Consider the following 16,042-nt stretch of genomic DNA (forward strand, 5'->3'; position numbering starts at 1 on the left):
ATGCTATATTATTTTTATCTGTTTTGTATGTTGGGGTTCTGCATTAACACCTCTGAAAACAACATTAAGCTATAAAAAGTTTAAAAACTGGTCTATGACAATTATATCTCTGAACAAAATATTGAAGATTCTTTTCATTTGCCTACACTTCAGACTTAATTTAAGGATCAAATCATCTCATTAGGTCTATTCTTGTTTATAGCTTTTCAAAATGTGTCTGTGGTACTAAAGTCAACAGAAAAATTGTAATATTGGGATGTAACAGGAATCTGCTATGAAAAAGAGGCAACAATAGTAACTGAAGCAGAAGCTTGCTAGACACCTCATGTTAACTGGTAACCATTTGCTAATGTCACTAAAATCTGTGTATGCCTTAAGTACAATGTGAACAAGTCACAGATGTATCAGTTTCACATATAAAATGTAAATTCTTATTTGGAAGAACCAAGATAAAAATGCCTACATTTAAGATTTCCCAAATATGTATCTTTATAAGGAAATCAAATAGTTCACATCACTGTGAATATTTATAAAGCAAAATATTGAGGCTATTTATATGCTCCAAAAAGTTTAAGTGACATGCCCAATGGGTCCTCTTTGCTGGTTTATTATGTAGGGACTACTAGCCCCTTAAATGTTTTTGGCTATACTTTAGCACAGAGTTGAAGCCGTTATTACCAAACCTAGGCAAACTGGCTAGTAGGACTGTAAGCAGATGAGGTCAGGTTGCTGCTAAGACTGGACTTCCTTTCTGCGTATGGAACAGAGGAACACCATGAAAGGTATACCCAAATATTCCAGAGTAAACTTTTGCTCCTCATTTTCCATAGGGAATATGACAAGATACTATAGGAGACTCTGTGAAAGGGTGAAAAGGCAAATAGGATTATAGGATTTTTGTATTAGAAGGGACAGTTTAGTGATCATCTGATGTTATCCCTACTGTTCTCAGATGAGAAAACTGAAGATGAGAGAGGATAACTGCCTAATACTACAGAGCCTATTATCAGAGCTATAAACTAAAACCTAGGACACTCCAGAAAGTCACAAACTCCTTCCACTCAGCCACTCTGTCTGAATGACACATTCTTTGATTGTCTCAGCCGTTTATCCAAGAGCTCCCTAGATAGACAGAAGTTGCTAGAAGGACATGGTATGAACTCAAGTAAGTTAAAACAAAAGATAAAAGGACAACATTCAAACTGGGTCTAGGTATAAGATAATGTGCTCCAACATCAAGAGAGATATTTTAATGAAGTATCTTAAATATCAGCATAATTTTATTTTTAAAGTGCATTGAAGTGTGCATACATTAAAATATTTGAATCATGAAACCTACTTTTGATTGGATTAGGAAAAATTAACTATTACAAATCTGGATCCAGATTTAAGACCACTATCTTAAAATTTGGGAAATTTGCTTAGTCTTTCTTAGACCTACAGTGTAATATAGTGACTAATAAGCCACAGAATCTGTTCACCCTTTTAAAGGCTGAAACACAGACCAAGTTACATGGGGAACAGTCTGCGATAGTCTGGGTAAAAATACAATGGGATAAAATAACTATATTTAGTGAATACTTTACCTTTATGAAGTTTGATTGGACAAGAAAAGTCAGTATCAAAGGGATCATCTTCTCCAGATGCCAGCTTCAGGGCGAGCTCCAACTCAACACACTCAAACACGTAGAGAGAAGGAATGAGGTCGGCCCTGGAATCCCAGGACTTTTCTGACTATAAAAAAAAAGGCATTGTAAAATTTTAGTTTTTCATGTTCATTTGAAAATGTACACAATTTAACAGAAGCAAAAACCTGGATCAAACAGTGCTTTCAAATTCATCTTCATTTCATGCCCTATTCTAATAGCGCCTTGTTATTCTTAAAGAGAAAAAAAAGAAAAGGCCTCTCTTCTTTCAGGAAGACATAGATAAACAAGTTTAGAGAAGAGTCAAATTAGTGATTCAAAGGCTCTTTACATCTGTGACTGACAACTACAATTTATAGAATTTAGAAGGAAATAATATGTAGTAGGTTGGTGGGCCAACTAAGTTCGGCACCTTCTAACTTACTTCCTAGGTTTTTTAAGTGGGCTTCAATTAATTTTATGTGCTTAATTTTCAAAATAAACGTAAGTGCTAGATAGCAAGTAAAATTCCTCACATACTGAGGATTTGTACTGGCCCAGGAGCCATACCAGGTACTGGTGACACCCCCACACCCACACGAGCCTGACTTACTGTCTGGTCATCTTCTTCTTCCCCTTCCAGCACGACACAGTGATACAGCATTCCCGACTCAGTGGCAATCACTAAGATGTTGGGGACGCAGGGTAAACAGAGTACAGCACAAGCATCATAACCATAGTTATCTTCGGCTGCTGGATGCATGGGCAAAGGACCTAACAGCTTTCCAATATTGCCAGGGCTAAAGAAAGAGTAAAAACATATTCGGGAAATGTTGACAGAAGTAACCATGCCTATCACTTAAAACCCTTTTATGACTTTGTCTTTCTTTCTCCAGTTGTCATTAAAAACCTAGTATATTCCAGTGTTTCCAGTTTTTCACTTTTCCACTTAATTTCTACATCTCTGGTTGTGCCTCTCAACTGGAGATAATTTTGCCCCTGAAGAGACACTGGCAATGTCTGAAGACATTTTTGGTTGTCATAACTGGGGGGATAGGGTAGAGGGAGGTCACTGGTGTCTAGAGGTCAGAAATGCTGCTGACCAGTCCCGACAGGACAGCCCCCTACAACAAAGAATTACTCAGCTCAGAATGTCAATAGTGCAGAAGCTGAGAAACCGTGCTCTAAACATACGATGGTTATGCTTTCACCACTCCCCTGAAGCTACTCCCTGGCAGTTACCGAAGAGATTTGAATGGCTAAATCCAAAAGGCAGTGCCCTTGACCTGCTGCAATGACTGATTAATAATGACTGCTTTTTAGCAAACTTAACATCCCCAACAATTCTTTTCCTGGTTCTCTTTCTACTCCAGCTCTCTGAACACACCTTTCTAATGTCCTTTGCTAATTTATCTCTTAAATACTGGAGCTCTTCAAGATTCTGTTGCAAGCCCTCTTTTCAAAATATACACTTACATGAGAGTATATTACACTATGCCTGATTTTGACTACTATCTATATTCTGATGATTCCCAAATCTTTTCGTTGGAAATGTAGCTTATCTTGAGGGCTTCAGACCCACCTATTTAGTTGAAGTAGACAAATGCACTTATTCAGTGTGAGATGACACCCCCAAGGAATTGATAGTTTAGAAGGGGAAGCAGACATTTAACTAGAATTACTATGCCACATGGCAAATGTACTAATGCAAAGACATACAGGGTACAAAGGAACATGGAAAGGTCCAAAGAAAGTGAGGTGTGTAAGAAAGGAAACAAAAATAAGTGAGATCAATGGCAAAGAGTATGTTTTGGGATGGGGTAGTGAACAATCCAAGCTAGGGAGCAGCATATACAAAGTCCTAGAGGCATGAAAGACAAGGAATTTATAGGAAGGAAACTTGGCTTAGCTGATGGGAGGAAGAGTACCAAGTCTAAGGCAACAGAAAAGAAGCCAGGCAGTCAGGACTGGCTCATGAAGCAGGTGGTCTCATAGGCCATATTAAGTGGTCAGAATCTTTCTGCTGGGTGGCAGTATGTCATTAGAGGTTTAAATCAAGACTGATGGAGCTTTACTTTCCTAAGATTAATCTGGGAGTAGTGAGGAAGATGACATGGAGCAGATCAAAATGGGATAGAAGGCAACTATTTAAGAGGAGGCACATCTAGGCAGAAGATGCTGAATGTTGGAAGCAAGGACAAGGGAATAGAAAGGAGGGTGTATACACTCAAGAAATTCATAGAATTTTGAGACCAGACTGGATGTAAGAAGATGTGGAAGATGACTTTCAGGTTTTGGGCTAAGTTACCAGGTAGAGCATAGTGTGGACAAAGGAGGGCCAAGTAGCAGGGGGAGGGAGAGTAAAGGTGGGTAATAATGTTAATATAATAGTGATATTATAAAAATATTATATGCATTTATAATATCATGTATATGTATAAAACAAAATATAAGATAAAAAATTCATAATTAATAAAAAGATCATATGTGAATGGTACAGAACACTGTCAAGGGGAAGGCAACTGACAGCAGATCCTCACCATTCTGCAATCTATCAAGCTCTTACAGCTTTCTTATCTTTAACATTTTGCATACTCTCTTCTCCCTCTTGGAACCACTTCTGCTCCCACTTCTAACTAGCAAACCCTTCAGATCCAAGCTTTTATATTACATCTTCCCAGTCTTCCAAGACAGGTAGACTTTCACCCTGCCCACTCACACAGCGCCCTGTGTGATAGCACATCACATTGCTCTAATTACTGGTTTGCTGTATGACCTTCCAGTAGACAAGGAGCTACATAGCAGGGACCTTGCCTTCAATCCTGTGTTCCCATCTTCAGTGACATAGTGGGCCCTAAATATCTGATGAATTGATTTATAAGTGAATGAACTACAGTGTTCACAGTCTTTGGCCTTATGTATCTCAAACTGTAATTTTTCCCTAAATTCCTATCCTCTACTGACTGTCTCACTATGGCAGATGATTCTTACCTCTTTATTTTTACCTTTTACTCCCCAGTCCTGTATTTCCAAGAGCCCATGGAGTATTTCCACTTAATTGGCCCAATACTGCACCAATCGACCATTTGTAAAAACAATTAGCTGCACTTTCTGACCTCAATATTCTTTCTGTGAATGGCTCACTCTCTTATCCAAATAGTAACTAAGTTTCAGTGATACTTCCTTTGCAATATCTGCTGTGTTCATTTCTTACTTTGCATTATAACCACCCTTGTTCAAACTCTTGTAGTCTTTAAGCTAAATTTTGCAACACCTTCTTTAAAAGTGTCTCTGTGCCAGTCCTTTCCTAACCAGTTGTCTTATTCATCTGTTTAGAAACTATCACTGGCTTCTTACTACATTATTCCTACAGAAAAGATGCCAAATTCTTTAACTAGGTGTTTAATTCCACCAAATTTTCCCTGGGCAGATACTTCTAGCTTTATCATTTGATAAACCTCTGCTCTAGCCTCAAATGTCTAACCACTGAACTTGAATGATACCTGCCCTTGTGTTCATATTCTACTTCATGCTGCCCCTCTGACTAAAATGTCCTACCCTTCCGTGGTGTGTCCTTTAACCATGCATTAGACCTGTAAGTCCTATATGACATCACTCCTTCTCTTTGAAAATCTCCTGAACTTCTTCACTCAGGTGGTCTCTCCGTCCTCTGGGTCTTACTCTCTGTACCACTCAGGTGGCAATGGGTCATTCACTTCTCATGTGTATGTCTTTTCTCCACAACTGGGACATAATACACCAGACAAGCTCATGAGACTGTCCCCATGATGTCTCGTTCACATAAAGATACAGAAGAAACGCTTTTTTGGTTGACTATACTTTACCAAAACAAATCCAGTCTTAAGTGATTATCCAAGAATTCTACAGAACTTACCCAAATAACATGACATGAAAGGTCCAAGGATCGGTACCACTCTCTCCAAAATATGCAAGCCACGCTTCAAAAGGCTCCGCACTTCCACAAACTCAAAAACATGGGACCCCAAGTCTAACTATGACAGTCTATACTGGAGCACAAGGTGGGTTTTCTTTTCAGGTGGGTTACCTCCTCAACTCACCTGTGTAACAGACTAATATAGGTAAGGAAAGTCTCCCCGTTCTCATATAAGATGTACAGTGGGTATGCCATTACTTCATCTTTGCCTTTGTGTCCAAGTATATTGCTCGAGACTGCTGAAGATGGCCCAAAGTCAAACGCAACTGCCGTCTCTCCTAGAGATGCAGTATATGCCCTTCTGAAAAGAGATTTAAAAACCAACTTGTTGAAAACAAAAAATGTAATGTCCAATAGCAGGAGGTAGGGATGGAGTGTATTCAATGGAGAAGACAAAAATCTACAATTATGAAGAATGTTAAACAACACTAGAAATTACTCCTAAAATTAAAGAAGCAGGCCATAAAGTTGTGCAATGCTATGTTCATTTTAAATGGTTTCAATACACAGACATGCATAAATATAGAGAACAAGCAGGAAGAAACTGATATTTATCTCTGAGCAGTAGAATGCATTCATTCCATAAACAGTATTTTTACTAAGTATGTAGGTTCTGGGAGTCCATCAGTAAATTAAACAAAAGCCCTGCCCCCTAGTGAGAAAGACATATAACACACAGCCAGAAAGTGATGCTATGAAGAACAATAATGTAAGGGAAGAGCGTACTGATGGAGCTGCTACTTTAGACTAGGTGGTCTGGGAAGGAGGACCTCTGACCAGTTGATATCTGAGCACAGATTTGGAGGAAGTAAGGGAGCAAGTCTGTGGCTACATGGGGAAGGAGCAGCTGAAGCAGCGGGCAGGACACACGCAGAGGCTCTAAGGTAAATATCGTCTGATGCCTGGCAAGGGAGGCCAAGGTGGCTGGAGCTCAGAGGGCCAGGGCACAGAGGGAGGAAAGACACTGCAGAGTGGCAGGCAGACCCACACATCATGGTGGATTCTGGGAAATCGGTGGGGTGTGGAAAGCAAGAAAGCCGAATGATCTGATTTATACCAAAATTAACACTCTGGCTGCTACACTAAGTCTAGACTAGGAGAGGACAAAAAATTTCACTTTCTTCTTAATACTTTTCTATAGTTTTCCCAATTTTTTACAATAAAAATATATTACCTTTATAATCAGGAAAGACAAATGATAAAACATGCTGTTTTTATATTATAAAATTTAGTATAATTGGTTATCTTCAAACAGATTCCAGTTTAATATAAGGTTAATTAATATGTTTAAAGTACAATGACAATTTCAGATAGCTGAGTTAACATCATTCACAAGTATTATAAGTACCATATCTTAGTTTCTTTATCACATGGAAAGGTATATGGTATCAGGAGGCAAAAAGAACCCCAAAATCCAGAATAAAAAACTGCCTGAGTTAAACCAAAAAATCAAAACAGTGAATGGAAACAAATATACATAGGAGTTAATCTAAATAAAGAGACTTAAATGACTCCCAAGCCATCAAAATTGAACTGCAACTTGATACAGTAATACTTCTAATAATGGTAGTACTCGGTGAGAGGAAGTATTTAATGAGTACCTACTCTATGCCAACTTTTTATGCATTATCTCATTTATTCTGTACAATAATCCTAGCAAGTAAGCACTGTTGTTATTTTTTTATATTCATGGAATATACAATCCTGGAAATGAGGCTTAGTGCCTAATCAATGCCAACTTTCCCAGATGCCACACTGACAAATGGCAGAGCTGAGATTAGAGCCCTGGTGTGCTGTCATGTGAGCCAAAGCTCTCACGACGGTACCTGCTCTGTCGCCTCTCCTCTAGACAATGCGTCCGCCAAAGGGAGGGTGGTAAGCCAAGGACATACACTGCAGGGGAGAAAATGCCCCGACACCAGAACAGGGCCTGCCAACTCCCAGAGGCAGGTTATTTCCCCATTGTGGAGATGAATGCACTGGAATTTAAGAAACTGGTACTTTAAGACATTAAAGTCATTTAACTAAACTTTCAGTTCTGGGACTATCAAAGGGAAACAAAGTGGTCCCAGGTTGGTGACAACCTCGACTCCTGGCAGAAGCAGATAAAAATCCTCTCTGGAGGAACATACCCCCAACTTAGGATCTCAATATTTCCAAATATTAAGATCAAATAAACAAACAGCAAGTTCACAAGCAGAGACCAGCAATCACAGAAGGAAGCCACCATGACTGTGGGTCAGGAAGAACAAACACAGACTTAGGTCCCCTATCTCCACCCCAAAGACTTCAGGATATTGAATTTCTCAAATACAGAAAAGCTATATATAAAATATTCAAGGGTATTATGCTCAGTGAAATAAGCCAGGTGGAGAAAGACAAGTACCAAATGATTTCACTCATATGTGGAGTATAAGAACAAAGAAAAAAACTGAAGAAACAAAACAGCAGCAGAATCACAGAACCAGAGAATGGACTAACAGGTGCCAAAGGACAAGGGACTGGGGAGGAGGGGTGGGAAGGGACAGATAAGGGGGGTGGAAAAAGAAAGGGGCATTAAGATTAGCATGTATAATGGGGGAGGCATGGGGAGGGCTGTACAACACAGAGAAGACAAGTAGTGATTCTATAGCATCTTACTACAATGAAGCGGGATTTGTGGGGGGGACTTGGTGAAGGGAGGAGCCTAGTAAACATAATGTTCCTCATGTAATTGTAGATTAATGATACCAAAAAAAAAATATTCAAGGAATAAAGGTTTAGAGAAACAAAAATAAAACTATCCAATATGACTACCACAGAAACATGAAAAGAACTAAATTGAACTTCCAGAAATATTGCTAGTGAAAGTTTCACTCTACATGCACACATTGTAGGTGATCATATGCAGCAATCACCAGAAAGATTGGTCAGGAGGCCAGAGGAATGGGATTTGTGAGTTCAGAGGGAGGTTCTTTAGTGGTCAGAGTAGCCCAGAACTTGCCCGTATAGTGGGGAAGGAAACAGAAAGAAGCCAGGGTCACAGGAGTGTCAGAGGGCTGGCTCTATGTTCCACTCCAGGTTCTGGGATACTAGATGCTGTTCTGGGAGCTCAGCAATCTGCCGACCCACACTGACTGAGCAGCTGGTAGGCTTTCGCCTAATGCTCTCACCTTTTACTTTTTCTGTAACTCCGCAATGTTCTAATTTATTCTCTTATTCAAGATACAACAGGGAATCAGTTTCAGCCAGCCACTCGGCTGGATTCAAACTCAATCAATTTAGAACTTTCTTGAAAAAAATATCAAGCTAGTAGTTACAGTGACATTCTGATTTATAACTTCTTGTTATTCACATGGTCTACTTTTGCTCACTTTTCAGATTACCAAAAGCACATTAAAGTCACCTCTGGAAAACCTTGCAATTTCTGTTAAAATTGCATTTATAATCCCAATAAACTGATCAAAAATTTTTTTCATGACCCAAATAAAAACTTACCCTTTATTGAGTATTAGACTTTCCTCTTCTGCTTCTGAAAGTACAATGACCTCAGTGGGTGTCTGGGGCTCACGCAGAGAGTAAATTCTAGCAATCAAAAAGAGAAGAAAGCCAGCACTTAAAATCCGCTTTCATTTCCCCAAGTCCCCTGTCCTCTCCATCTAGTTCAGTTCTTGAGAATTTCCCTACCACTTACCACATGTTTTTGCCAAACATCTTGCTGTTACCGACAAAGTGGCTCACACTATTTGTTCTTTAACAATGTAAGAGGAAGGTTTCCTTGAAACCTGAAGAAATACTCTCTATCTTTACCAAACTCTTTACCAGTCTACTCCATACCACTGCAACTCTGCCTCTTCCGTGCAAGTCCTTAGCCAAACTCACCTTATCTAGTCAACTTGATACTGCCTCTCGGCCTGCCAGCTTCCCTTCAATTATATTCATCTGTCTCTGCCTATTAGACACCATATCTCATCAGAGGAGGAACCATACCTCACTCTTCAACTGGCCAGCAGAGTGAATGACATTTAGCCTGCAATCTAGACGTTTTTGTTATATAGACACAGTATCATGTCATCTCTAGTTTTCAAAGGGGAAACTGAAAAAAAAATTTAACCAACATCATTTTAATTTAAAATCTAAATTTTCAAAGCATGTATGGCTATCATTAGGAGGAGAAGGAATTGCCAGAAGGCCAGTAATATCATTATTAGAAATCTAATATCCTTTATAAAGTCATCAAATTAGTCACTTATTTTATCTGGCCCCCCACTAAGAATCTTCAAACTTAGTATTTTCTGTTATCAGTGAAGTGCCATTTAATAAACAGTTTTAAAGAAAATTTGATCCAACTGAACACTGTGGCCTTCCTAGCTGCCACAGGCATTACTGACTTAAAATACACAGTACTAGACACAGTACTTGTAATGGGGAACAGGGAAAGAAAAAGCAGATGCACTAGGGCATTGGCTGGGAATTTCTTGGTGCCCTAAAATTGTCAACAGGGTCTAAAGCTTAGGAAAACCCTAAGTGTTAAATACCCTGAGATTTATAAAGAAACTTCAATAATTGAGGTCAGATACCTCCTTTAGAGCTTAATGTGAGGAAGACCTAGACCTATGCCATCTTCCGTCTCCTTCTCCAGCAAAAAATAAAAGGAAGACTGAGAGAGGGGGTCAAGAGTCCTTAAGTGTACTTAAGTGCTGTCTGTAACAGGATGGTATTCCCACCTTTCTTCACCACCAACTCTAAAGGCAAAGGGGTGGGCAGGGAGGTTCCAAGAGAAATATTCAGCCAGATCTAGGGGTACCTGGAATAAGGGGAGATGGTTTCCCCATCTTGTAGATAAATCCCAGATGTGTTGCAGAAAACTACAGGCTCCCAAGGTAAGGGAATTCTTGGGTGAACTGCCATTCATACCCTTGAGCTGCGGGCACGTGAACACTATATGGTATCTATGCCTTACACGGACATTTCTGAAAGAGTTAGGGTGGAGCAACAGAGAGAGGACTTTGGTCTAGTATGCCCAGTTCTGTGCGGTCCTTGGAGGGCAGGGCAAAGGACCTCGGCAGTTATCCTGGCTCCATATGAAAGCTAATAATCATTAGGTAGAGGAGGAGGGAGGCACCAAGTTCGGGGAAACTCTATCTGGAGAGAGGGGTTCAGGGGATGGGCAGCTGATAGAGCCAATGGGAGACAGAGCTCCTCAGTGATGGGGGGAGCTGGAGGCTAAACGCTGCCCCTGAGAAAACACGCACACCATCTGCGCAGAGACTGCCACATCAAGAGGCCACCACAGTGGCTGATGGAACTAGATTAAACCAGGATCAGCGATAATGCTCCCCTCCCCCAAATCACTGACAGAAAATGAGTTAAGATGTTGCTCAGCGATCCCACTCTCCTTACTCCCACTGTCAAGGAGTTAGACTGAGAGGAAGCAGGAGGCAGCCCTCCTCCTTACATTCACCCCCTACACCTCAAGGTGCTGAGATAAAAAGAAGATTCAAAGGGTGGTCATGCTCCTCCACTCACTTCAGATCCCTCATGGTCTGACAGGGGACAGGGTCAGGATACAGTGCTGAAATGCATTTGAGATCAGAGCTTCCAACTGGACAGATGAAGTTCTAATAACCAAAAGTAACGAGAAAGCTATGAGATCTGTGTAATATACCATTAAAAATCCACCACTATTTAGCAAAGAAGGAAGATTTGGTAGAGTAGAAGTAGTAGTGATTAGGAAAAACAGGACTGGACATATTTGCACCTTAGTTAGTTGAGTCTCCCCAGTAAACTTTTTACTTAAGGCAGATCTGGAAAGTTAACTGTTATTACAGAAATCTGTAGTATCAGGGTATTTAATTACAGACAGCAAAACCTAGAAGGGGCTTTAGAAATTACCAAATCAAATATGCTTATTTTATAAATTGGAAATTGAAAGTCCCTTAAAAAAAGAAGTTTAAGCCCTTAAAGATAAAAGTGGTGCTGGAACAAAAAGTCAAATCTCAATTTCCAATTATACTCTTTCCTCTATGCTACATTACCTCTAAAAGAGTGACATAATGAAAACATTTTTAGGAAGACTATTTTAACAGTACTTATAGGCCAGAATAGGAACGGAAAGACTGGAGGCAGGAAGCCTAGTCTGAGAGGGAACAGTAGTGATTAGGGCATGTAGGTCAGGGCAGCTGGGCATTCTTACAGGATTGAGAATGGGTTACAACAGCCATCAGATGAAGCATTCCAACACCCAATGACCCATTCAGTGGTACTTTAAGCTATTAACCAGCAAAGAGACAGAACTTTCCCACTCACAAAGTTGTAAGATAAAAATAAAATTTACCTTATTACATTGTCTGATGTTAACAGAACTATGTGGGGATCCAGCACTTCACTTGGATACCAGGCAGCATGCTTTAGAGTCAGAGAGGTACAACTGGTGAAAAATCTCTCAGCAATTGGAGTGGTACTAAAATAAAGACAACAAATTCCCAAAACATTTTGAACTTGGATGAAAAATCTCCTAAAGGAAAATTTAACACACTGTGCTCTTCTTTCCTTCAAATTTCTTTCTCCTAATCTTGCTGAGAGAGCATTCAAAGCATCTACTCAATACCAAAAAACATAATAATATTTCCTAAATTATACAGTATTTTATACTGTACTTTATAAGTCATTTAAAATATAATACCTTATTTGATCCTCTTAGTAACCTTGTAAGAAAACCTCATGAGACAGATATTCTTATTGCGGAAATGAAGAAATAGATTTAAATGGGGAACATTTTAAGGTGACCCAACAGCTCAGTTATGGAGCTAAAGGTGGGTTTCTACCTTATATTCTTCTCACTAGACCTTTCAGACTCTCACTTTTCTAGATTTGTTGACAAAGAAAAAAACACAAAAATAAAACTTAGTTAACCTTATGAGCAAGCTCGCTAGCTCACAGACAGAAACTGCTTTTAAAAAATCTTTTTACCTACTTGAAAAAATGGCCTGACTTGTAACGGGCTGGCAATGTGGTAATTCAACCAGAATAAAGGTACAATCATACATATACTATAAATATTACTGTAAAAAAGACTATGTGCAGACCATCTGAATCTGATGTTTCCATAGTGGCACAGTAAACATACCTTAAGAACCACGGGTCTGGAACAATTTTCTGCATATGTTACAAATTATACCGATAAACACTAGATGGAAATGCAACTTACCTACAATTCACTGTTGATTTTCCACCTTCAAATTCAGAATTCTTCCCCCATCTTTTAGGTAATTCTAATACCATAAGTCCTTTCATTCCTATAAGTGCTACATGATGTTGGTTTGGACTTAGCAAGACTTGATAGATTTCAAACAGGGGCGGATTTATGCAGAGCAATCTCTGGAAATTAAAGCAAACCGGTCAAAAGAGTTAATTTTAACGTAAATATATGTGGTAGTTACTAGAAAGCCCAGTACTGCTCTAGTTTTCTACAACTGTACAATAATGAAGCATTCTGCATACGTACTAACACTTGGGCCTCAAACTGATGAAATATTTTCAACCATTTAAATTGGGATGTTATATGAAATGCATCAGATTTTCCTACCCTGATAAATAAATACTACTACTGATTTCCCTTTTTATGATCAAACTCCAGCCTATCACTTCAGTCTCAACTCTCCACCATTCCCTACTTGCACTTTACATTCCAATCGGATTAACTTGTATTGCTGGGAAATCATGCTTTGTTAAATAAGCCTGTGTGTCTTTGCACAACTGTTCCTCTTCCTGCAACACCCTCATTTTCCTTTTTTAGCCTGCTAACACATTCTTGGAGACTCAGTTTTTATGCACTTTCCTCCACAGAAACTATCCCTGGTCTTCTGGCCAGAGATAAATATATTCATCTTTTCTGTACTCTTATAGCACACTCTGGACAGTTCTATTATAGTTCTTGTCATCCTGAATCCTAATCAGCCTTTTACTTGCTCATGCCCACCAACCGTCAATTCTTGAGATCTGGGTCTTTCCACTTTATATCCTTAGGATAGTATATATTGCTGACTGTCACGTAAATTTTAGTGAATAGACAAATGAAAACCTCAGAAGTATTAATAAATGACAATTGCTGTTACATTAAAAACATTATAGTAAGACAGAGAATGGCTTCAAGAGCTTCTGCAGGAAGTAAAATGCCGTGAACCTATGCACAGACTCACTATGGAACAGCGGTATTTCCAGGGGGTTCTGATGAGCTGTTTGTCTTAGCATCATGTGCCTTCACAAAAACGCACTTCTATTGGTACTATTTCCTCTCTCAGGACCACCTCAAATTCCTATTTTCCTTTTCTTCTACTTTCAGTAATAAACCATGAGATTTGCCAATGTATTGTATATCTTTGTGTATGGAGAGTCACCCCAAGCCAAAATCTTTTTAGATCAGACTGTTCTGAATATAATGAGATGCCTATTAATTGCTACTGATATCTATAAGCCTGTTTTTTTGTCTTTAGCTGCCTTCACTGATTCTAATCAAATTGATTTTTTCTCCTGTTAGTGCTTCTTTCCTTCTTTTCCCTATTCCTCAACCCCCATCTTCATTCTACTTGATTCTGACAGCCCATTTCAAAGTACAGACACCTTTCTTCTGCTATCTGCACAATCCACTTTCGGTCACTTGTGATAATCACAGTGATTTAGGGCTTTGTCTGTCTGTTGTTTTGTTTTGACAGTTAACTATTTGTGCTTTCATTAACGTTTAAAGTTGCAACTCATGTCAAGCTGCTTTCCTGCCTAGCAGTGAGTTGTCGAGATTCTGGAGGACTGAGGGCTAGTCACACAGTCATCATTTACTGAGAGCTTATACATTCCAGATTCTGGGAATTACTGGAGACAGAGAAGAGACATAACCCCCCTGCCTTGGTGCTTACAGTCTCAAAAAGATGACAAATAAATGAGTAATTTAATCATGACTATACTAAATGCTGCTCAGCAACACAGTGTGCTTTAAATTCAAATCATTCTCATCAACAAGAATATGGCACACAACAGATGCCATGCATTAGGATGGGTTGCTGCTTTTTTCATCTTTAAAAGGCAATCAGTTTATTGCAAATAAATATTTCCATAAAACAACGTTTGATCACAGCAAATCTGGTCTTCTTTGGGTCACACCCACTTTCACACACTTCTGGCTTATCAAAAACAAAGGTGGGGAGACGGGTGAAACAGGTGAAGGAGATAGAGAGGCACAAATGTCCAATTATAAAAGAAATTAGCCACAAGAGTGAAAGTACAACAAAGGAAATGTAGTCAATAAAACTGCAATATCTTTGTATACTGACAGGAGGTTGTAAAATATACAGAAGTGGTGTAATCACTATGTGGTACACCTGAAACCAATGTAATATTGTATATCGATTATATTTCAATTAAAAAACAAGCAAAAATCTCTTTCAATTTTGGGGATGGCCTGGTTTTCTAAAAGGGAAAAGAATTAACGGGGATTCCTCCTCAGGCACGAAACTTGGTTTCAAATCTACTGCCCGATTTGACGCTCACAACAGCCCCAAGAGAGTTAGGATTATCCCTATAATTTTATTAGTGTCACCTCATGAAATAGGTTTTGCAGGACCAATCTACTAAAATCTGCAACTGCACCCACACTCTACTTACCTTGCCTTTTCCTCAGAGCGCTTGCATCACTGATACTTTCTGTCTACCCCGTGGTCCTTCCCTTCCTCCCAAGACCTCAACAACGTTAAGTATCTGGGGGTCACGAAGTTCCCGTGATATAGGGTCTGGCAGTGTCGGGGTCAATGAACATTTGTCGAAGGTATGACATACGGAAAGTGAAGCTTCAAGAGGTTATGTGGGCGTATTAGAGGCGAATGAAAAATAAGGAAGGAAAAAGAGACTTTTCCACTCGAAACCGGATGTCCCCCAAAGAACGTGTGCTTACACTTGAACAGCACACCTACTAGAAGACGAGGAACAGCCAGGATGGGAACGGAACATTAAAACTAGCTCGGATCCCGGCCGAGGGGTCATTCCCAAGATGAGCCCGGCGTACCTGGTACTGAGAGAGGGAGGGCTCCTCGCCGGCGCCGCCGAGGCCCCGAAGGCGAACCACCAGGAAGGAGCTGCCTTCTCCGTCCCACAGGTAGAGCTCTCCGTCCAGGCCTAAGACCAGGTTTCTCGTTAGCAACTGAGGCGACAGCGGCGGCGATGAAGGCAGTGATGAAGGAGCCGGTTTCTCAGCTTCCGCTGGGCTCTGGTTTTTCAGTCCCTCCCGGAGCCGCAAGAACACGACGTGGTTAGGAAGCCAGGTCTGCCACCGATCCCGGTCCCCTGCGAGTCCTTCGATAGCAGCCATCTTCGCCCAGCTTCTCCTCTTATCCTGGCTGCTCAGCCCGCCGCTGAGCGCAGCCAATCCACAGTCAGCTCTTCTCTGCTTCGGCCAATTATCTAGCAGGCAGCTCATTTTGCGAGCACGTGGCTA

The 16,042-nt window shown here is 40.0% G+C and overlaps 1 protein-coding gene across 1 annotated transcript in view; it reads right to left on the reverse strand.

The window, feature by feature from the left end:
* Positions 1-16,027, reverse strand: part of NUP88 (nucleoporin 88) — a 38,611-nt gene extending 22,584 nt beyond the window's left edge. Inside the window, exons 1-7 of the mRNA XM_037026860.2 lie at positions 15,614-16,027; positions 12,770-12,939; positions 11,897-12,022; positions 9,058-9,144; positions 5,705-5,881; positions 2,239-2,425; positions 1,587-1,734 (exon numbers count right to left, since the gene is read on the reverse strand). Coding sequence (XP_036882755.1) covers positions 1,587-1,734; positions 2,239-2,425; positions 5,705-5,881; positions 9,058-9,144; positions 11,897-12,022; positions 12,770-12,939; positions 15,614-16,024 — 1,306 coding nt within the window. The 5' untranslated portion in view covers positions 16,025-16,027. The remainder of the gene's footprint in view (positions 1-1,586; positions 1,735-2,238; positions 2,426-5,704; positions 5,882-9,057; positions 9,145-11,896; positions 12,023-12,769; positions 12,940-15,613) is intronic.
* Positions 16,028-16,042: the final 15 nt, after the last annotated feature.

This window comes from Manis javanica, chromosome 4, assembly GCF_040802235.1.
Source record: "Manis javanica isolate MJ-LG chromosome 4, MJ_LKY, whole genome shotgun sequence".
In the NCBI taxonomy this organism is placed as follows: domain Eukaryota; kingdom Metazoa; phylum Chordata; class Mammalia; order Pholidota; family Manidae; genus Manis; species Manis javanica.